The following is a 24,991-nucleotide window of genomic DNA, read 5'->3' on the forward strand; positions in this document are numbered from 1 at the left end:
ATTCAGTTAGTTACATTCTCCAGAAGTCAATAAACCAAGAGCACCAAACCTAATGGAAATATTCATATTTATATTTCATGCTGACAATCCAATTTTTATGTCAGCATCCTCTAAGAAAGAGTTCCACTTGACTACAAACACACTTAAATACAACCTTTTTTTGATTTTTTATCAGACTCTTACTAATGCAAAAACACTCAGCTATGATTTTAGACATTATGTCACCGAATTTAAGATAGAAAAATGCAACAGGTTCACTTATTGGATTTGTACCTATCACATATCAAAGATCTCTCAGTAGGCACATTTCCCTCTTTTGTCTTAAATGGGTGATTTTAAAATTTGATATCAAATACAACTGAAATCATATATGAAAATGTCTTGGAAAGCCTGAAATAACACCAAATAGTATCAGTTTGTTTAAAATGTTTATTCCGTTTCTGTCTTGCAAATTATGTTAACAGCCAAAATACATGCATGAATTAAAGGTATGTGTTCACTTTTCCATTGTGAAAAATAGAACTCCTAGTCAGAATAATGTTTATGCAAATGCACAAAATAAAATGAAAACAAAACAAATAATTATGAAAACCATAAAACAGAGTTTTAAGGAAAAATAGGATTGTATTTGACAAAAGAAGTCAACATGAAAATTTCAGTTTCAGTTCCAACACAAATCTTTGTATGATAAGAAAGGGAGAAAAAGAAAGTTTTGTCAGTTTCACAGCTTTTAATTGGAAATAAATGAATTTGTAATAACAATGAGTTAGTTTTATTTACAAGTTATTTAACTAACAGATGAATTTTGAATGATTTCTGTTAAACTTAGAAACAGTTTTTTCAAGAGTCATAATATCATATTTTAAATAAGTTATTAAATATAAAACTTATCTAAAATATCAAATTAAATCTCAGTGAGAAACCACATTCATATGATGAAAAGGGTTCCCACAACAGTTTTACATACCTGTAAATTCCACAAATTGTTTACCTTTAAACAAAGAATATTTCTTACTCAGGTGAAATATAAAGCAAAAAGGTTTTCGTTTTTAGAAATTAAAAAAAAAATACTGAAATTATTTAGTGAATTAATAATAAGGATATGTGATTGTACATATTATCCTGATAATTTAAGAATTTGGAAACTGAACATGACAACTGCTTTGTTAGGAGAATGAGAAAATATATTTCTCTTGTAGTCAAGAAGATAAATATTGAAGCACTTACATATAATGTAAGCAGTTAAATTCAGAGGTTACTGAAACAAAACATAAGTAAATGGGCAGACCATTTTTCAACAACCTGGAAAAGTGTTAACACACATCTCACAATGACATACATTTTCCACTCATACACACATCTATTTTCCGATATTTACAAAGAAGAGCACAAGCCATTGTTAATTAACAGAAGAAAAAAATTAGATTATTTGGTATATAAAATGGAAAAATGAATTTATGCTGTTCATAGGATTTTCTCTCATTTACCAACCACTGTTTCACCTGTTAATCAAAAATATATCCTTTGTATTGACTGCTGTCATCTTAGTTCTGCAAACACCTGAGCAATGGAGACATTATATTCTCAATGAAATGGCAAGTTTCCCATCACAGAGTTTTGCGGTTACAAGCAGACACATATCTTTTTCAACATAAAAATATACACAATGTTTACACAGCATCCAGTGGCTAAAGTTTGTGCATGATAATCTTCATTGGCATTATAATGGCAGCTGTCATTGTGCAAATTCTATTTTTATTTTTGTCCTCCATTAGTTATTTCTCCTGACTTCAAACCTCACACTTCTAACTAACACTAGCTATCTCTGTCTTTGATGCATTTCCATTCATTTTTATTGATTTCTCCTTATTAACATCTCCAGTGCCATCTCTTTTATTAGATCGAGCTGTAGGTCCTGTGCATGGATCAACAATTTTATTACCATTGATCATAGTTTCTAGTTGTTTCTTATTGTCAAGTTTCTGGCAGAATGTATTTTCTTGTTTAGACATTCCTTTTGAAGTTACTCTGCAGTGACTTGAGCATCCTTGTATAGGTTTACTAGCAGAAGAAACAGCAACACTTTTTTGATTACCATTAGTTTGGAAACATTTTTGTGGAATATTTTGTGGCATCTTCTGCCAATTATCTTGAGAATTCTTCGGTCCATAGTTGTGAGTAACCTTTATTGAATTAGTTTGCATTACACATTGTGCATTAGTTTGGTTTACTTTTGGAAGTGACATTTCGTTGTTTTGGGGAAAGTTACTCGGTTGAAATTTCTGAAGTTGTGATGTCCTTTGCATAAGCACAGGCAGAGGTTTCTGAAAATTTGCAATGGACATTCTTTGAGGATTGAGTGATACAGAATTAGGTAAAGATTTGGGAGCTATAACTTGAGGTCTTTGAAAGATTTCAGGGGGTTTGGGTGCAATAAGCTGAGGTGTTTTGAGAGTTTGCAAAGTTTTCTGATTATGACTATGTTTAGTTGAAGGTGGTGGTTGAGTAGGTTTGTGAAATACAGCATTATCACTGCATGGCCTCATTACAGAGCTGCTATTGGTTGTTGTTTCAGTGCAGCTAGCATTGGTACGTACAGTAGTTGTGACAACAGTGGTAGTAGTTGGTGTTGGAGTGGTCAATTGAACAGTAGTGGCAGTAGGTGTTAAGACAGTTGAAGTTTTTGTCACATGTGGAACAGCTGCTGTAGTATTTGTTACAGTGTTAGTGACACTAGTAGTGGACACTGACAGCTTCAGTTTTTCTTTCACACTTCTGTTTTCAGAGACAGTTTCTGTGTTAGACAGTTTTGGTTTCTTAGCACTATTTTCAAACACAGAATAGAAGAGTCGCAATGGAGCATTCTGCAAAAGACATTTCAGTAACATATTAATCATAAATGCCAAGTTCAATCACAGATTGCTTAAAAATTTTTTAAATGGATTAAAACACACAATTCTGTCTTTCACAAAGCAATCAGATAAACATCACAAATACCATTAAATATCAAAAGTAGCTCACTTTCCTTAAAATATCAAACAAGCTAGAAACTGAATCCACAATTTATTATAGTTACAGAATGTAATTTATCGGCTTTAATCTAACAAAGCTATATGAGATTAATGAAACACAGAGTAATTACCTATAAATTCTGTATACTAGTGACAATGTTAACTTTAATCACTTCAACCAATGTGACATTGTATTGAAAATCTTAGTATAAGTTTATGAGTTCACTATGGCAGGATTTTCACTCAAAACACATACTACTAAATAACACTAATTTAAACATTCTACATCAGCATTCAGCTACTGTACTTTATTTCATAAAACTGAAATACACTTCAGATGCTGACTTCCTGCCAAGTTAGAACAGTGGACCGAAGCCTATAATATATATATATATATTGTAGCTTGATCTTCCACAAATAGCAGCTAAATTCCTACATAATATTCTCTACTATCTTTACAGCTTAATGTTGTAACCTTGAATATACTCTGCCTGAAAAGCAAAAGTACAAAATGGCCATTGCTAAAATGGCTTTCATCACAGATTTACATATCAGTTTCAATTTCACTGATCTCAGGAGGCCTATAAACAGTGGTGGACTGGCCAGGTTGCCGATTTGCCTGATGGCAAGTGGGACCCTGCAACATTAGAATCCATATATGGGGGCCCATTCCCTCAAGTTTGAGAATTTTTTATTCACTCCTGGAAGAATGCATTAATTGTTTCAGCCTGGCTGTGTTTGTAGACAGTTGAAAAGAATACTTTTAACAAAAAAAAAAATAAAATAAAAAATAAATGATAGCATTGTAGTTGCAAGTGGGACCCCTTAGTCTCCTGGCAAGACCCAGCCCACCACTGCCTATAAAGGTTATAAGTACAGTTGCTTCCTCTAGGCTAAACTATTAAAAACATGTTAAAACAATTATAGAGAATGGTTATAGAAACTTACCCGTCTCCAGGTATAAATGTAAGCAATATCAATCAAAGTGTAGTTGTCTTTCAGTGGTTCATCAGAATGAAATATGTGAATCTGCGCAGACAAGCAATTATCATTAGAAACAGTGAAGATAGAATGAAGACCATCAAAAACAAAAGAGCACAAAACTTTGTAGACAAACTAAAAACAAAACATTCCTTATTTCTTGGCTGTTGATCTCTCATTATTGCTGTTATTTTTTTTTCCATTTCTTCAACCAACAAAAAAATTGGTAAAAAGGAGATGGCCAAATAAATATGGTATAGAAATGCCAGTTTTTAATATTAATAATACAAACAATGCTAAAAAAGCAATACAGATATATTAATCACTATCATGATTGATTACATTGGGGAACATGGTTTTCATTATCTGGTGTTGGAGGCATATCCGCAGGTAATTTTGGAGTTGCTGATTTCAAAAATGAAATCCATTTTGCTCTATCATATCAATATTTTTACAAACTCAAATATCTATTTTGCAACATTTCCAGTATTGTAACCATTTTAAAAAATAGATATGAGTTCATCAAATGCAAACCCATGTATAGAGATTGACATAACTTTGAAACATAGTTTTTCAATATTGTTTAAAGTAAATGCAATTACAAAAAGTGTTGAGGAAAGATTCCAACCACCCCCAAGTAACTAAAAGTGGACTGATATATTACTCTAAAATAAAGAACTGTCAGTAGTTCAGGGTAAGAAGTTCACTGTGAGCCACTGGCAGAGAGCATTTAACCTTGTGTAACAGTAATCATTGAGCATTGTGTGACGTTCCCTGTTCAATACTTGCTGGCAATGTATAAATATGGTCTAAAAAGATGAAGAATTTGTCACCTATGCAGGGGTTGTTAACCCCAGATATGTTTAAATGTCTAATTTTTGTTCAAGGGCTAACTGCAAGCAAAGGTGCAGATATAGGTTGCCAGATATTAACAAAATTAGAACAGGACCAAAAATTAACTCTACAGGCAGTAGCAGAAGAATGCCGGAAGATTACAAATCTAAGATATGACACAGATAAAACTGAAGAGAAAGATTGCTCTCATATTCATGTGTCAATCGGTAATGGACAAGAAAAAAGGAGAAAAATGTCAAAACTGAATCCATGTTATGGGTGCAGTGGTCTACATGTTTAAAGTAACTGTTTAAAAATATAAAATGCTTCAAGTGTGGTAAGATAGATCATAAAAAATCATACTGTAAAACAAAAGCTAAAAAACAGTTCAACTGAAAAAATCACGTAAACAGGTTATTGGTGACAAGAAATATGAACAACCCTCAAAGGAAATTTGTGTATGTAAAAATTAGCGACACAAACATAAAGTTACAATTGGATACGGGCAGTGATATCTTGATAATGCAGATACATGGAAAAAAATCTGGGGACCTAGATTAAAAGAAACTTTGAAAATTGCATGTGGTATTTCAGGAAAAAAATTACATTTTAAGGGCAAAATGATAAATGGCATTACATTTTGAGGAAATATCTTAAAAGCCAAAGTTTTTGTGTTGAATAATACAACAAATTTATTCAGAACAGACTGGATACAATTATTTAACTTATGGGACCTACCTATAAATTTTTTCTGTAAAAATGTGAATGATTTTTCTGCTGGAACAAATAAGTTGTCAGACGAATTAAAATAAAAAATTTAAAACGATTTTTCCTGAAGTTTTGTCTGATGAATTAAGTCTGTGCGCCAAAACAAAGGTGACTTTTCAAGTAAAAGAAAATGCTATACCGATATTTAAACCAAAACAAACTGTACTTTTCACAGTGTTGAAACAAGTCAATGAAGAATTGGATAGTCTTGAAAAGCGTGGAGTTGAAAAAATTGATTATGCTGAATGGGCATCCCCAACAGTTTATATGAAGGAAAAAAAACCCAATAAAATCCAGGTATGCGCGAATTATCTAACTGTTTTAAATGAGTGTTTGATGACACATAATAACCCACTAGAAAGTGCAGAAGAAATTTTTGCAAACTTGAATGGAGGAAAATTTTTTTTGAAGTTGGATTTATCTGAAGTATATGTGCATGTAAGTTGAAGAGTGTTCAAAATTATCAACAATAAACACTCATAAAGGATTAGATGAATTTAATAGACTTCTTTTGGTATAAAGTTAACACTGGGTATTTTCCAACAAGTCATGGATACTATGCTTGCTGGTTCGGATTTCATGATAGCCTACTTGGATGAAGTACTCATAAAAAGCATATCCAGGGACCAGCATGTTGAACATGTAAAATATGTAAAGTGTGAGATTTAGAAATGTATTATTTCTATTTTCAAAAATTGGTGAATGCAATTCACTTGAAATATATGTTTTCAAAGGAGGATAGACATTGACAGCTAGCAAGCCATGCTACTCCAGACTGATGATGAGCAATGACTCTGAAACTAGTCCCTGGTTGCTGGCTTTGCAGGGTGGAGGTGCTTGCCTCCACTTTGAAAACATAAGGACACAAGAAATGTGTCAAGTCCAACAGGAAACAGTAGCATCCTTCCCTTTCATGGGACTGTCACATTAAGTTGACAACATACTATCACTTTATCATGTTGCTACTGTATAATTCTCTCTGAGAGATTTAGAAATGTGTTATTTCTATGTAAAATATGTGTTTGAAAAAATAGCTTCACTTTGAGTGAGGAGACGTGTGAATTCTTACCTAAAATAAAATATTTAGAGCAAATCATTGGTAAAAATGGACATCAACTAGTTCCATCAAGGGCAGATACAATTAACAATATGGCTCCTCCAACAAATGTATCTACCTTACAAGTTTTTTGGGGACTGACAAACTGTTACCAAAATTATATACCAAATATGCCTAAGGTAAGAGCTCCACTAAATAATCTACTAAAAAAGATGCTAAGTGGAGTTGGTCTGAAAATTGTCGGAAGGCGTTTGACAAAATTAAAAAAATATCAACATCTGATTCACCCGTAGCACATTTTGATCCTGCAGTAGAGATTATATTAGCTTCAGATGCCTCTGAGTATGGTATTGGAGCAGTAATGCAACATAAGTATAAAGATGGTAACATGAAGGCTGTGGTTCGTGCTTCCCATTCTCTGCTACCAACAGAGAAAAATTATGGCCAAATTGAAAAAAGAGGCCTTAGTGATTACTTTTACCGTAAAAAAAAAATTTTGTAGATTTTTAAATGGTAGAAATCTTTGACTACTGACTGATCATCGTTGTTATTATGGGTCGAAGAAAAGAATCGTTACTCATACTGCTAATAGGTTGCAATACTGGGGTACTATATTACTAAACATGGATTTTAACTGGAGTATATTACCATCTAAGAAATTAGGACATGATTGTTTATGAAGACTAATTTCAAAAAATGTTGAACAGTTTGAAGACACAGTGACTGCTGTGTTGCAGAAAATGAAATTAAAAATGTTTCATGTAACATCATACATGAACTGTCAGTTACATTACAAGACATAAAATTAAAAGCAGAATACAATCAATTCATTAAAAAAAAAAGGAAAGAAATGCTGAGGACTAAAAGAGATAAAAATAGGCATTTTTCTGAATGTGTGACATTCTCAATGCGTGACAATGTGTTGATGTAAGCACAAAGAGTTGTAGTGCCAGCCATACTACAGAAGTGATTACTAAAGGAATTTCACATTGGTCACCCAGGGATTTCGAGAATGGAATCATTAATGAGAAGTTATGTATATTGGCCAACAATTGACCGTGACATTGAAGAACTAGTGAAAGCATGCCGAGGGTGTGCCCTAGCTGCAAAAGCACCTACCACTAAATGGCAACCATGACCCAAAACATATTCCATGGTCCAGACTGCATGTTGATTATGCAGGCCTACTTAAGGGTTCATATTACCTTGTGGTGGACAGAATTTCAAAGTGGCCTGAAGTGCATAAGTGTAAAAAGCCAACATCTGCAGTTACCTTAAGTTTTTTACACGAATTGTTCACCAGATATGGTATTCCTGATACCATTGTGACTGATAATGGAACTCAGTTTACTTCAGATGAGTTCAAAAAATTTGTAAAATGATCATTATCAAGTGTGGCCACGGATAAGTAGAGCATTTTGTTGACAATTCTAAGATGCCCTTAAAAATGGCGAACAATGAAGTAATGGATGACCTTGCACTTCAACAATTTCTAAGAGTGTACTGAGTAACACCTAATCCAAATACCCTGCCTGGAATGTCACCTGTGGAATTGATGTTTGCTAGAAACATCAGATCCATCTTTGATAAGCTGATACTGAGTGAGAATAGAAAAAGGCGAACAACAAATATACTTCAGTTCGGTGACACAGTCTTTTTTAAAACCTGTAGACAACCTAAAGAAAGCTGGGAGGATGGTGTAATTATTAAACAAATTGGAAGAATGATATTCCTAGTAAAAGGAAAAAATGTCGAACATAAAAGACATACAAACCAACTTACGAATGGAAACGCTGGAATTGAACCCTAAGCATAAGAGATATTAAAACTCTGAGTGGAGTTTAATTCTAAAAAGGGGAGATGCTGTGGAAGGATTCTGACACCCCCAAGTGACTAAAAGTGGACTGGCACATTGCTATAAAATAAAGAACTGTCAGCAGTTCAATGTGAGCTGCTGTCAGAGAGCATTTAACCTTGTGTAACATTAATTGTAGTGCATTATGTGAACACCTTTTTTCCACTTCATTAAATTATTTATCCAACACCAAGATATTAAAAAAAAAAGTTGAAACAAAAATATCTTCAGTAAATAAAAAGCATTGAACTTGAGCAACTTTCACTATTTTCAATCTAACCAGTTGTAAATGTCATGATGTTAATATGAGACACATATGATGATGTCCTTGACATTATGATTTCCCCAAGTGACAACTGGCTTGAAAATATGCTTTGTATTTCAGAAATATGGCCAGTTGCGAAAGAAGAAAATGTTAAAACAGTCTCAATGTCTTCTACTATATTTGTGGATGTTACGCTTTACCTAGGCAGTGAAACAAAATCACTAATTTTGTGAAGAGAGCTTACCAAACTTACTTTGGTATAAAACTGGGCAAACAAGACAAAGCCTGGGTATCGCCATGTTGAAACAGTGAGACAGAGACTGCTTCAAATAGACAAGCTGGAAGTTTCCAGCTTTGTCTCTTGGTAAAATTAAGTTTGGTGTGTTTGACAGGTCACAGATTACATGGTTACTGGAGGATGAGCAGTTTTTATAAACCATGTCAGGCACCAAAAAACTAGCATGGAATGCTTTTGCTGTAGTTGTGATTTTTTTGGGAGACAGGAGGTCATCAAATTATGAAGAACTTCTGCAGACCCTGTTAGCCAGTGTTTGAGCACCAAGCTGCAATATGAGTGCAAAAATGCATTTCATGCACTATCATCTGGACTACTTTCCTGAAAATTATAATACAATAAGTGATGAGCAAGGAGAAAGATTCCACCAAGACATTGTGACTATGAAGACGAGGTATCAAGGTAGGTGGAACACAAACATGATGGCTGATTACTGCTGGCCACTGCTAAGAGACTGTTGTGATGCAAGTTATTCACACAAAGTAGCAAAGAGAAAGTTCATGCCTTGAATAACAGAAACTCCAGTTTGACAGAAATAGCTATCCAAAGATGTGTAATTAAACACTTTGTGTAATATATTTGTTAAACAATAAAAAGTACTATTTAGTTTGCGTTAGTTTCTTATTTTAGTATTGCATTTAATGTCAAAATTGACATTTTATGATAAAAATTGAATTCCTGTTCAACGAAAGACTTGACTTGATAGAAATGTTCTGATGGCATCTCTCGACCCAGCTCCATCAAAGTAAGTAGGACTAATTGTAAAAAAGAAGACAACTAAAAACATTTTAAAATGTTCTCTAATATTATCAATAAGATAATAAAAGCAGATGAGCAGCCCTATTACTCACAGACAACAACACAATTGTGCTTATTCAGCTGTAAAAAAAAAGACTTGACATGATAGAAGAAAAGTGATTGTAGTTTTGCTTTCAAAACATGGAGTAAATGAAATAGGGACAACTGAAGAAGGGGAATATTCTTTATGTTGTATGTCTCTTTTCTCTGTTTTTCTCATTGTCCGTAAAAAAGTTCGTTTCTATGTATTTGTTTTTATGTTTTCGTTTCTCATTGTGTTCAACGTTTTTTTGATGTCCTGTACCCATATATGCATGTATATATACATATATATGTAGGTATGTACATATATGTATGCATATATGCATATATTTATATATTATTTATATTATTATATGATCGAACGCCACGCATCCTTTCCCAAGTAAGTTTTATATATATATACATACATATATGAATATATATTTGTGTATATATATATATATATATATATATATATACACACATATCCCTGAATCAAAATCAGTGCATGACCTGGGCATTGACATGAACAATGATGCATCTCTCCAAGTGCATATTACCAATTTGGTAATAAAATGCAGATGGCTGGCTTGATGGCTCCTCAAAACTTTCAAAACAAGAAAAAAGGAGATTTTGATGATCCCATGGAGGAGATATGTTCTCAGCTGCTTAGACTATTGCTCCCAACTATGCTCATCACACAATAAGAAATCCACAGTGGAACTCGAAGTAATCCAACGAAGCTGCACTAAGAAAATTGTCTCAATGCAACATGTCAGCAACTGGGAAAGAGTTAAAGAATTAAAACTCTTCTCTCTAAAACAGGAGAGATATGCAGTGATATACATCTGGAAAATCCTAGAAGGCCTTGTACCAAGCTTTGGCATTGAAAGTTACCCAAACTGCAGAACAGGGTGCTACTGCATAGTGCCAAAGATCCCAGCATCGCCATCAAAACACAGGACCAGATATTGCAACAGTTTGGGCATCAAGGGCCCACAGCTCTTTAATATCCTTCCAAAATGCTTGAGAGACCTGCATGGTGTGGATGTAAGTGTCTTTAAAACAAAACAGGAGATCTTCCTGTTATGAGGTTCCAGATGAGCCTATCTCACGGCAGGAAATGCAGATGATGGCAGCAGCATCAAACTCCGTCATTGTCCAAATGCCACCTATCAGAGGAAGTTCCAAATAATGATATAGCTCTGTCAACAGTGGTGCTCCAGCCTGACTGCAGCTTTGCAGCTGAAACATTTTAAAATAATTAAAATAAAATAAAATTATATATATATGTGTGTGTGTGTGTGTATATATATATATGTATGTATATATATGCATATATATATGTATATATATGTATAGAGATATGTATATATATATATTCTGTTGTGTCTGGGGAGATTCATTCTCTTTTGATGCCTTATAATTTAACACACCCACCAGTAAAATTTCCACCTATTTCTTTTTTATTTTTCTAAAATTTTTCTTGCGTATATATATTGAGGCAATGACAAGTGACCAAGACATTTAGGGATATGCAGTGCTTGGGAAGACCTGGCAAACCAAGTGAGACTGTAACTGTGACCAATGCCAGTGCAGCATAACCAGCCCATTTAAGAGTACCCTTCAATCATTGGGCAATAAAATGCACTGGCAAAGACCTGTTGAGGCAAGTGAAATCGCTGTCATAGCCAAAGTCAGTACTGCCTAATTGGCACCTGTGCCAGTGGCACATTAAGAGCGCCATTCGAGCATGATTATTGCCAGTGCCACCTGACTGGCTCCTCTGCCAGTTGTATGTAAAAAACATCATTCAAGCGTGATCATTGACTGGTGGCACATGAAAAGCACCCACTACACTCTTGGAGTGGTTGGCATTAGAAAGGCATCCAGCTGTAGCAGCTCTGCCAGATCAGATTGGAGCCTGATGCAGCCTTCTGGCTCGCCAGCCCTCAGTCAACCCATGTCCAACCCATGCCAGCATGGAAAGCAGATGTTAAACAACGACGATGATGACGTTTTATTTATATATATGTGTGTGTGCATATATATATATATATATATATATATGCACATGTAAATACGTATATATATATGTGTGTGTATGTATATGTATATGTGTGTATATATATGTTTTTATGGTACAACCCAGTTAAGAGTACCCCTGATGTGTCGGGCGATATATGCTTGATGTATGTTGAGTCAAGTAAAACCAATATTGTAGATGTGGCCAATGACCCAACTGGCTCCTGTGCCTCTGGCTCAGGAAAAGCACCATCCAAATGTGGTCAATGCCAGTACCCTCTGAGTGGCTCCTATGCCGTTAGCATATAAAATGCACCATCTGAATGTGGCTGATGCCAGTACCCACTGACTGGCCCCTATGCCGGTGGCACTTAAAATGCACTATCTGTATGTGATTGATGCCAGGCCTGCCTGACTGGCTCCTGTACCAGTGGCATGTAAAAAGCACCCACTACAGTCCCAGAAAGGTTGGTGTTAGGAAGGGCATCCAGCTGTAGAAATATTGCCAGATCAAGTTGGAGCCTGGTGCAGCAGCTAGCTCCCCAGTCCTCAGTCAAACCGTCCAACCCATGCCAGCATGGAAAACAGACGTTAAACGATGATGATGATGATCAAAATTTTTTCCTGAGTGTTTGGTTTTGACCAGAAATTAATCTCCTTGGTTCAGTCTGGGGTGTTTGAGGTGTAAGGTGTTGTTGCAACTCTACTTTCAGAGCATCCTCCTTCACTGCTAATAAGTTCACTTAAGAGAGACTATTTACTACTTCTAGGGAGCTTCCTGGGCATTTCAGAAAGTCTGTTTCCTGTGTGCTCTATTTATATATTCATCACGCACATCAGCCTGAAACAAATTCTACTTTCTCTGCTAACCCTCCTGTGATCCCACTGCTCTTATGTATCCATAGTCTGCACTGAGTATACTATGGAATTTCTACCTACACCTTGTCTACATACCAGAAGGGATTACTGTCCTATTTTGTTTTCCTGCTAACTAGAACCTTGATCTTTGCGAAGTCAACTTTAAGACACTTTGATTCCAGGTTTGGCGTCCACACTTATTGTTAACTCTCACTTTGCTAACAGCATTTCTGTTCATGGATTGAATGTCTCTCACCAGTCTTTCATCGACTCCTGGCTTCTGCAGCAACCATAAGACGAGAGAGAGCAAGGAATCCTGTCAAACGTTTGTTCCAGGTCAAGGAATGCTAAGTACAGTAGTTTATATTTTGCTAAATACTTCTGCCATTGCCAAACTATAAAAAGAGTATCTGAAGTACTTCTCCCTGACATGAAAGCAAACTAAAATCTCATCTCGGTTAGCTCTCTTTCTAATTAACAGAGCAGTGATTCGTTCAGCAACTTCATTAACTGGTCCAGTAATTTGACACTTCTGTAATTACTTTTTTTCAAGCTATTTCTTTACCCTTGTAACATTTGACTACAATGCTGCCACACCAATTACTGGGTATGATGGTTATATGAGTAACCAGACCATATCCTACACTACCAGATATTTCAATCATTTCAGAAGAAATTCTTAATGGACCAGGGGCCTACCCAGTTTTCATACTCTTAACTACTCTATCTATAACACTGCATTTAACAAGAATAGCTGGATCCTCTATCGTGATCACATTAGGAAGAGTCTCTTTCTCCCATGCATTCTCCACATCTAATAATAGCACTTTCATAATAGCAATTCCATGCCTCCTCATTTTTAGAATCACTTTTACACACACACCTCTCTCCTACAACATTTTGATTCTCTTTGTTATACTGGCTTGGAATGCAGAACACCTCATGCTAATGGTCATCATGATGAAGAACATTAGTAAACCTCTTCTTTTCTGCCTCTTCCCTTGCTAAATAGACCTGTCTCCCAGCTTCTCTTCTAGCAACCTGGTAAAGTTCACTGCAACTCCATTCTTCCAAACTTTCCAAGCCTGCCTCTTTGCTTCTATTGCTCTGTCTACTTCTCTGTTGCACCAAGACATCACCCTTGGCCTAGCTGGAATTTTATACTAGCCACAAATTTTATTTGTAGCCCTCAATAGATTGTCCATGAACTTCTAACTGTCTTCTATGCTATGTCTCTATCCCTTCCTATTTTTAACCAAATACTTTAATTAGAACACTTCCAAATCTCTGACATGCATCACCTTCTTCTTCACCCAATTCACCAGAAGGTCAAGCTTTGCAGATTCTTCTCCATAAATGGTCAGTGCATCTCTGAGCTGGTGAATTGAGTTGCTGAAAAGGGTGATATTGTTCACATATTCCAGGTCAGTAAGGTGGTAGTTCCCGAAGGTAACACCAGACTCACTTACAGAGACCATGAGTGGCCATGTAGCTCTGTCTAACACTGCTATTGATGGGGAACCAGCCAGCGTCCTTCCTGTTCATTTGCAGGCAGCTCTCAGCACTGCTATAGAGGGTGGAGATCTTGGGAGGTAGACTAATAACCTCGAGAATTTTCTAGAGAGATGTGTGGTTGACCATGTTGAAAGTTGCCTTGGGGTCGATGAAGGTAGTGTAGAGGTGGCAATCTTTGCGCAACTCCTAAGATCTTTCAGTGATAAGATGAAGGGGAAAATTACGGTCGGCAGTAGATTGTTTCAGCATGAATCTGGATTGTAGTAGGTGGCATCTGCTTCTCATAGTAGAAAGAGCACAGTTGAGAAGGATTCATGTCAGAGATGGCCTGGGCCGTCCTCCCTCCTCTCCATATTGGCCCTGATGATGTTGAAGTGTTTGTCAGCTCCTTCATCTACCTGGACTCCACAGTTATCAACAATGGAGATCTGACCCTGAAGATCAACCACAAATGTGGCCTGATCCCTATGGAAGCCCCTATGGCACCACTGCACTATCTCTCAGAAGACAAAACACCACGTCAACAACACATCGGTCCTCTCTATTCTCCTCTATGGAACAGAATCATGACTCCTCTCGAAGATACAGCAAAGCTCTGAGAACCAGAGAACATCAGATGGTACCATCACATTTCCAGCAAAGAACTGCATGTGTGCATGCATCAAGCTGCAGCCTCCCACTTCATAGCTGTCTGTCACATGCACCAGTATGGACATGTCCTGTCTCCTGCTAGATGACCCTACCAGGACTTTACTCTCATTTGACAGGACAACTGCAGGCTGGAAGAGGTTTTCTTGGCAGGATCTGTACCAATCTGGCTGGATGTAAATGGGGAAGATCTCTAGAGGCTCAATGTCACCTTGGAGGATGTACAGGGGCTGGCATGAGACCACTGTGATGGAGATCACTGGTGGACCTAGTCGGCTCTATGCATGATGATGTCTATGAAACCACTCACTTGGAAATGACCCCAGCCCCATCAAACAAGAGCATGAGTCAAGAAGCCAAGCTAAATCTGACTGAAAGATTCCTAAACTTTCAGATCTTCCTTTCCCAGATTAGTTTGCATCTCTGAGACCACTGATACAAAGTCTGAAGTTACTACTATCCTATGTTGGGAAGTACATTCTTCATCAAGAAAGGACTTTGCATTCACAAGTATCTGCCTACCTTGCTTTATAGTGAGAATGTAGTCAACCTGGCTTTTGTGCGTACCGGATTCAATAGGTGATCAAAAGGTTGATAGGTTAATGTTGCAGATCAACAAGCCATTAGCACTATAGACTCCCAGTAACCTTCTTCCCTCCCTATTTCTAAAATCCCACACACCTATGTATGCATACATATATACAAACATACATACACACACACACATATATACATATATACACATATATATGTGTATGACTGTGTGCGTATGTGTGGGGATCTCACAAAAGAGCAAACTCATGGAACAGATAGTCAGATGGAAACTAATTGCATTCCTTGACGAGAATGACTTGCTGAACAACACTCAGCACAGTTTTCAACCAAGTAGAAGCTGCCTGGCACAGCTCTTGCAGCACTACAGCTGGGTGTTTAAGAAGCTAACCAACAACTCAAATGTGGATGTCATATAGTTTGACTTTGCAAAATCTTTTGATAAAGTTGACCATGATATATGCTATAAGCTGCATAATCACAGCATAGTTGGAAAACTTGGAGAGTGGTCACACAACTTTCTAAACGATAAAAATTAGGTAGTAGTAGTCAACAGGACTACCTCCAAGGAAATGTAAATAATGAGTGGTGTTGGTCATACACTTTGACCACTGAGTAACTCTCGCTATGCATGAATGAAATCCAACCTCTGAAACTGGCTGTTTTTAGGACTGCTGCTAAGTAGCAATGATTGATCCTGCCGAAAGCTGCAACTGATTCAAAATGACCAAGGCCCACCAATGCCAGATTTGTTACCTGCTCTCTCCAAGGTGAATCACATAAGGCCAAGGTGGAAGTTGTGTGATAGATGGATCTATTGGGATTGCATACATTCGTGTTTTCCCAAATAACCTACAAACAAGTGCTAACCTCGCTCCTACACCCAGGTCAAAATCTAAAATTCTACATTCAGAAGGGTTATGATCCAGAAATTAACAATAATATCCCCTTTGTTCGCATTCCTTCTCAGCAGCAATCACAAACCACAGCTCACAGAACTGGGAATTCTATTCTGAAGCCAGTTGCAGTGAACACTTGCAAAGAGATCACCAACCAAGTCTGACATATAACTGCAAATCTTATAAGGCAGATCATCTAAACCAGGTGATTTGTCCCTTCCGCAACTACTCAATACCTCCCATATATCATTTGTTGATATTGGCCTATTGAAGTGCTTTGCTTTTCCAGTGAGAAGTGTGTGGCCAGGCTGTTGAGGTAGGAACTGCAGTCCATAACCATATCTTATCTACCACTTACTTCAAAAAGTCAATTAAAGTGCTGCTGGAATGCAGTGCACATTTGTTTATGGCAAAATACTATGTGCCCTTCACGGTATGTCAAGGCCTGAATTGTGACTTTGTGACCACAGAGCACCTCCTAACTTATACCCATCAAATTGCTTTTGTTCCTGCTTGTTTTACCTTATGAGCTCTATCTCTGACAATGCAGCTTTTGTGTTTTGTGCTGAAGACATTAAGCACATTGATTGCTATGCCTTTTCTAACCACTTCTGCTAACTTGCTAACTAGCTTCCTCGCTATCATTAGCACTCTATCTAAAACTATGAACCCATATTTTTAACAACAAAACAGCAAAACAGGTGATTTGTCCCTGCTGCAACCACTTGATACTTCTCATATATCAGTTGTTGTTAACAGCCTATTGCAGTGCCTTGCTTTCACAATGAGAAGTGTGTGTGACCAGGCTGTTGAGGTAGGCACTAAAGTCCATAGCTATATTTAATCTACCACTTACTTCAAACAGTCAAAATGAAGTGATAAAGTTTGCCTTGCAATAAATAGTGTGGTGTAAAATTTCTGCTGCATAATTAGAGCCAATTACTACATGAATGGTTTACTCACCACCAGAATGATGACAGGTAAAGCTGATTACCTGCAAGATATGGACTCAATGAAACAGGGAAAGTAAAATCTGTATATTGTGTTTATTTATTCTTGCTTGTGTGAACACACTACCCTAACGATAAGAGGATGGATAATCTAATAAGTGAGGAATGAATGGAAGAGACACAGATCTTGCAAGCTACATCCTGGCAATTCATCTAGCAGAGAAGAAACTCTAGTTAAAAATTAATAGTGAGAGAGTATAGGACACTTTTTATTTCTGTCACAGACAATATCTCAGAATAGGTGACAAGGAAAATCAGATATAGAATGATGATTCTGAAGAAAAAAGGTTTCTAACTTTGACATATTTTAAGAGAAAAGCAATATAACCAACCCTAATAAGTATGCAAAAGGTAAACATGATTCAAGCTGAATTCGAAAAAAAACAATTATAAAGAAACGGACACAAAATGTATTGCAAAAATATATAACTTGATTACTACCATTTCAGGGATAACACTGCCATAATGGTCATGATGACAGCAAGGATGATGATAGTAATAAGGGTAGTAATATTTGTGGAAGTAGTAATAAAAAAATAAATAAAACACAACAGAGTTGTAACATAGTAGGATTGAAATGATTTTGTTCAATTATACAACTAAACATAAAAATGATATTGACAATAACAAGTTGAAATTCTAATAAGGAATAAATCATTAATTCCCTACATTGAAGCATATTGAATTTTTAACCCCTCTTTACTTGCAAATATTGTATTTAGTTATCCCTTGTGAGAATTTTCGTTCAGGGATGAGTTTTGTTCTATTTTTTAATTTAACTAATTATTATTTCTATCTGTTAAGTATGTCTTTATGACCAAGATGTCCTTCCTAGAAGCAACTCTTGCAAGAAAATAAAATCTAGAACCTTACAGAAGATAAATGGAGGTAAAAATACTGGAGATGGTAAAAGAATATAAAAAAATACAGACATAGGATCACGTTAGGCAAATTGTTAAGGAATGACTCACCTCATAGCGCTGTGATAATTCAAATTTCATTCGCAGAAATTTCTTTAAATGTGCAACTGTGAAAGCTGCAGGACACAGCAGATAACGAATTTCTTTGCCCTGAAATTGCCAAATAAAAAGGTATACATAAAAATTCTTTTGAAAATATATTTTTTTGTTTTGCATTCTAGAGATGCTAGAATATAATATAAAATGGATGCTATAAATAGTCACACACACACACAGATATCATAGCCTAACTAATTAGTGGGAGAATTAGTCAAGATAAGATGCAGCTTGGTTTTGTACCAGGGAGAAGCACCACTGATGCTATATTTCTGGTAAGGCAACTGCAGGAGAAATACATAGCCAAAGATAAACCTCTGTACTTAGCTTTTTTTGACTTGGAGAAAGCTTTTGACAGGGTCCCCTGATCCCTTATCTGGTGGTCAATGCAGAAATTAGAGATAGACAAGTGAGAGTTGTACATGCCATGTACAGAGACACTACTAGTAACAAGGTGAGGATTGGCAATGAGTACAGCGAAGAATACAGGGAACAAGTAGGGGTTCACCAAGGATTGGTCCTAAGTACTCTCTTGTTCATCATAGTCCTCCAGGCAATAACAGAGGAATTCAAGACAGGCTGCCCCTGGGAGTTCCTCTATGCTGATGACCTTGTTCTTATAGCTGAATCACTACCAAAACTAGAAAAGAAGTTCCAGGTATGGAAGCAAGGTCTAGAATCGAAGGGCCATTGAGTTAACTTAGCAAAAACCAAAGTCTTAGTAAATAGGAAGGCAGACAAATCATAAGTCCCTTCAGGTAGATGACACTGCTTGATCTGTAGAAAAGGTGTAGGTAGTAACACTGTAAGATACACCAGTGAAAGCTTTGGACACATAAAAGGTGCAGTAATATCAGAGAAAGGTTAACAGGGAAAATAGCTTTTGTGTGTGGTAGATGCACAGGTACCATAAACATACAAAAATGTACAGAAAATAGACTCCATCACCTGCAAGGGGAGTAAGCTAGAGGTAGTAGATAGCTTCCGTTACCTTGGTGATCAAGTTAATAGTGGAGGTGGATGCTCCAAGAGCATAGCTGTCAGAATAAGATTAGGTTGGATAAAGTTTAGAGAGATCCTGCCTCTGCTGGCAACAAAGAGCCTCTCTCTCAGGGTGAAAGACAGAGTGTATGATGCTTGTGTGTGAACAGCTATACTACATGGCAGTGAAACATGGGCTGTGACAGCTGAGGACATGTGTAGGCTTGAAAGAAATGAAGCCAGTATGCTTTGCTGGATGTGCAATGTCAGTGTGCATGTTTGACAGAGTGTAAGCATCTTGAGAGAAACGTTAGGCATAAGAGGAATCAGACATGGTGTGCAAGAGACGAATGTGCTGGTATTGTCATGTAATGCATATAGACAAGGACAGCTGAGTAAAGAAGGGAACTTGTAGTAGAAGCAGACCCAGGAAAACATGGGATGAGGTGTTGAAGCATGATCTCTGAACTTTGGGCTTCACAGAGGCAATGACTAGTGACCAAGACCTTTGGCGATATGCTGTGCTTGAGAAGACCTGTCAGGCCAAGTGAAATCACAGTTGTGGCTGATGCTGGTGTGACATAGCTTGCACCTGTGCAGGTGGCACATAAAGAGCATCTTTTGAGCGTTGAGCTTCATGGAGACAGAGTGGTTGAGCTCCTTTCGAGTGTTGGGCCTCACAGAGGCAATGACTGACACCTTTGGCATTATGTTGTGCTTGAGAAGAAGACCCATCAAGCCAAGTGAAAATGGCAGTCGTGGCGGATACCAGTGTTATGCAAATGGCATGTAAAAGCACCTTTCGAGCATTGGGCTTCATAGAGGTAAAAACCAAGTCCATTTGGCATTATGCCATGCTTGAGAAGAAGACCCACTAAACAAAGTAAAACTGCAGTTGTGACATATACTGGTGTTACGCAAATGGCACCCATGCCAGTGGCGCGTAAAAAAGTACCCAATATACTCTCAGAGTGGTTGGTGTTAGGAAGGGCATCCAGTTGTAAAAGCCATTCCAAAACAGACTGGAGTCTGATGCAGCCTTCCAGCCCTGGTCAAACCATCCAACCCATGCCACCATGGACATCGGATGTTGAGTGATGATGTGTCTATATATATTTATTTAAATGGCGATGTGTATATATACATATATGTATTTAAATAATGATGGTGTGTATGCGTGTGTGTGTGTGTATATATATATATATATATATGTATTTATTCAAATGACGGTGATGTATATATGAGGGGGTACCCAAAAGGAACCGGAAATTTGCAATATTATTTTATTCACTTAGATTCACATGTTTACACTTTTATTGCTTTCAAAGTAGTCTCCATTTGAAACAATGCCTTGGTCCAGACATGTTTCCCACTGTTCAAGGCAGTGCTGAAACTCATGCAAAGTGATGCCTTTTAACACCTCCATCATTTTTTACTTCACCTCTTCCACATTTGCGAAACATTTTCCTTTAAGGATATTTTTCATTTGGAGGAACAAAAAAAGAAATTGCAGAGGACAAGACTGGGTGAATAGGAGGGGTGGGTAAGAGGGGTCATGCCATTTTTGGTCAAAAACGTCTCACACTCAAGGCAGTGTGCACAGGCACATTGTCATAATGAAACTACCACTTTCCACTTTGCCACAGGTCGGGGCGTCTTAATCTCACCATGTCTTGCAAATGCTTCAAAAGTGCTCAGTAAAATATCTGGTTAACAGTCTGAGCAGGAGTAACAAATTCTGTGTGGACAATTCCTTTCACACCAATGAAACAAATCAGCATCGTCTTGACATTGGACTTGACTTGACGTGCTATTTTGGGGCATGGTGACATCAAATTCTTCCACTGATTGATTGCTGCTTCGTTTTCAGGTTGTAGCTGTAGCACTAGCTTTTGATACCAGTCATGACCTGCCAAAAAAAGGTCCGGATCAACTTCCAACTGTTCTTTCAGTTCACAACACGCTTCCAGTTGTGACAAGCAAAGTACAAATTTTGCTGCAATTCTTTTCATTTGCAATTCCTCACTCAAAATTCATTGGCAGGAGCCCCAGGACACATATCAACAAGTTTGTCAATTGTTTGGCGATAGCCCTCAAAGACCAGTACATGAATTTTCATGATATTTTCATTTGTTCAGGAGGTTGATGGTTGCTCTGAACGAGGTTGGTCTTCAAGCAACAAGTGACAATTCCTAAAGTGTGAAAACTGCTTGCTAACTTGTGTTTTGCTAATGGCAGCATCTTAGTATGCTGTCTGAGGCATGACAACTGTTTCAGCTGCCATTTTCCCTGGCAGAAAACAGAATTTCATGGAAGCACACTGTTCTTTTGTTTCAGCCATCACAAAAATTGACGATCAAGGGAGAAGCAGTATAAAATAAATATGCACCACGTGGCAGTAGAACCTCACAGAACACTGCTGGTTGGCAGACTGATGCCTGGGTGTCACATTAAATGGTTTCTAGCAGTAGAAGCCAGAACTACAATGATCTTGTCCCACAAAGAACATTTCCAGTTACTCTTGGGTACCCCTTCATATATAGGCATATATATATATATATATATAATAATAATAATAATATTAGGGAGTAAATCCAAACTTACAGGGAAAAGTTAGATTTAGGATTAAATCTAATTTTACAGTATAAATTTTATATATATATATATATATATATATAATATATATATATATATATAAATTTATAAATATAAATTAATAATTTAAATTTTTAACTTTAAATTTAAATAATTTAAATTTTGAATATTATATTTTATATATTATATTAATTAATTTTATTTCTATGTTTTGGTTTATGTTTTTCACTGTTTGATTTGCCTAATAGTGGTTTTATCTCTAATTTAATTTATATATATATATATGGGTATATCTATGCATTTATTTGCATATATATGAAGATATGTATATGTATCAGATCATCATCATCTAATATTCATTTTCTAAGCGGGCATGGGTTGGACGGTTTGACAGGAGCTGGCCAGCCGAAGAGCTGCCTAAGACCCCATGTCCATTTTGGCATGGTTTCTATGGTTTCCTAATGCCAACCACTGTACAGAGTGTACAAGGTGTTTTCAAGCAGTACTGGCACAGATGTATTTCATGGGGTACCAACAACCACAAGCCTGCAAGATTAGAAATGTTCAGCTGGAGAGAGATGCAGGGAACAAACCTGTATGCAAGAACCATGCTTTTACTTAGCTTGGCATGTTTTCTCAAGCACAGCAGACTGCCAGGGGTCTCAGTCCTCTGTTCACCTGTCTCTGAGTCCCAACATCTGTAGATCCTTTCTCACCACTTCATCAGTCTTCCTGGGCCTAGCCCTTCTATATGTTCCCTCTAAAATTAGAGACCGGCACCTCTTGATAAAACTGTCTTCATTCATATGTATTACATGACCATACCATTGGAGTCTTCTCTCTTGCACACTACATCTGATGCCTCATATACCCAGTTTTTCTTTAAAATCTCTTATACTCGGTTGTATATGCATCCTAACAGTACCCATCCAGCAGAGCATACTGGCTTCATTTCTTTCAAGCCTTTGCATATCGTCAGTAGTCATAGCTCACGTTTCACAGCCATGTAGCATAGCTGTCTGTACACAAGCATCATACAATCTGCCTTTCAGTCTGAGGGAGAGGCCCTTCATTACTATCAAAAGTACTAGCTCTCTGAATATCCCCCAGCCCATTCCTATTCTAGCAGCTATACTTTCAGAACAACCTCCCCACTAGAAAACGAAAACTGTCCCCTATTCTAAGGATCATCACTGACATTTGAGGAAGTCTATTTTTTAAACATTCCTGGTATTTATTGTACCTACACATCTGCCACATCTACAGACTACTTTCTACCTTTAGTCTTTCAATGATACTGCCGCACTTCTTGTGTGTCCAGAGTTGAACATACAACCACAAACAATCATTGTGCTGTGTGCATGGAGAAACATAGGAAGAACTAAGAGAGCAAATCCTGGTGCTCAGTATAAGGGCCTGCCAAAACAGTCAAAGACTATTTTCTGGTGTAACCACTGATTAGTGAAAAACGATTTGAACATCTTGTATTTTATCATTTTTCACCATTTTGTATCCTTGTTGTGAAACAAGCATATCTTTCAGCATATATTCTAGAATTAAAAGTTTTCAGTGAAACTCACTGGGAGATTAGGGTGGTGCATTCAATATCTGTGTGTGATTAGGTTTCAGAGGGTTAATAAGACACAAACTAAGACTTGATGAGATATACTTTGGTATTGTGCCTGGGAGAAGGACTACTGATGTTATCTTCCTGGTAAGATAACAGCTGAGGAAGTATTTATTTAAGAATAAACCATGGTACTTGGCATTTATGACCTGGAGAAAGCCCTCAACAGGAGTCTCCCACTCTGTGATATGGTGGCCTCTAAGGAAGTTAGGGATAGACTTGTGAAATCTGTACAATCCATGTACAGTGGTGCTGTCAGTAAGGTGAGAGTTAATCATGAATACAGTGATGGAATTCTGTGAGTGTGTGAAGGCAGGCATTCACTAAGGATCAATTCTCAGTCTCTTCTTATTCAACATTATCCTCCAAGTCACAACAGAAGAATTTAAAACCAGCTGCTCTTGGGGACTACTACATGCTGATGATTTTGCTTTCATAATGGAAACTGTAACATAATTAGGAAAGAAATTCCAGATGGAACACACTATCCAAACCTCTTACCCTTGACTATTGTCAGGAGTTGCATTACCTGATTCACACAATGGTGATTATACTAATTAAATAATATAAACGCCACCTATATAACACTTCAAATTGTTAATAATTAGACTACTTCCTACTGCTGGCTTTCTTTAATATCCCATCTGGTTCTTCCTCTAACTCCGTACAAGGTGTACTTTATTATATAACACCCTGTTTCTTTGAACTACTCAATGATAAGTAGTACTCTACTATTACTACTAGGTCTTTCCTCTCTGGGCAAACATGTCCTAATATTACAAGTGATCCCCACTAACTCATATAACATATTCATGTCTAAAACAACACCCTGTATCTTTCCACTGTATCAGATAAACCATTCCTGCTTCACACTACAATTCCTTAAAAGTTAGATCTTATTACTCGATTGCCTTTGTACCCTTCTCCAACTTTCATCCTATATCCACAGAATACCCCTAAATTCTGTATATCTCTGCCCTTCTCCCTTAGTTAACAAATCCTAAACCCCAACCCTATGCCTAATAGGCCTGTATGCATTTATTTTCCTTCACTTTTATTTTTCACTATCTTTATTCTTTATCTTTAATTTATCTTCAGTCCTCTCCCAGCCTACTATAGTATCATTTACATTCCACTCCAGCCTACCAAAGAACCAATCTAGCAGACTCCTAACTCACCCAGGTCACTGACCTTAAATATCATATTACACCCTTTCACAAACTATACTCTTAACCTAACCCCATCCCCTAATGCCCACAATGGTCAACTTTGTTGATCATTCTCCCATTTCAGAGTTAGCCTCAACAGATATCAGCCACAACCTTGCTGTATTCTTTGGTTTGTAAAATTACGTTTCATCTGATGATTACAATTTCTTAT

The 24,991-nt window shown here is 37.0% G+C and overlaps 1 protein-coding gene across 2 annotated transcripts in view; it reads right to left on the reverse strand.

Annotated features, from left to right (window-relative positions):
• Positions 1–411: 411 nt before the first annotated feature.
• LOC115214949 (polycomb complex protein BMI-1) overlaps positions 412–24,991 on the reverse strand; it is a 105,838-nt gene continuing 81,258 nt past the window's right edge. For both annotated transcript variants that reach the window (XM_029784041.2, XM_029784040.2), the window contains exons 8-10: positions 18,364–18,462; positions 3,960–4,040; positions 412–2,864 (exon numbers count right to left, since the gene is read on the reverse strand). In XM_029784041.2, the coding sequence (XP_029639901.1) occupies positions 1,806–2,864; positions 3,960–4,040; positions 18,364–18,462 (1,239 nt within the window). In that variant the 3' untranslated portion in view covers positions 412–1,805. The remainder of the gene's footprint in view (positions 2,865–3,959; positions 4,041–18,363; positions 18,463–24,991) is intronic.

Source organism: Octopus sinensis, linkage group LG8 (assembly GCF_006345805.1).
Source record: "Octopus sinensis linkage group LG8, ASM634580v1, whole genome shotgun sequence".
Lineage (NCBI taxonomy): Eukaryota > Metazoa > Mollusca > Cephalopoda > Octopoda > Octopodidae > Octopus > Octopus sinensis.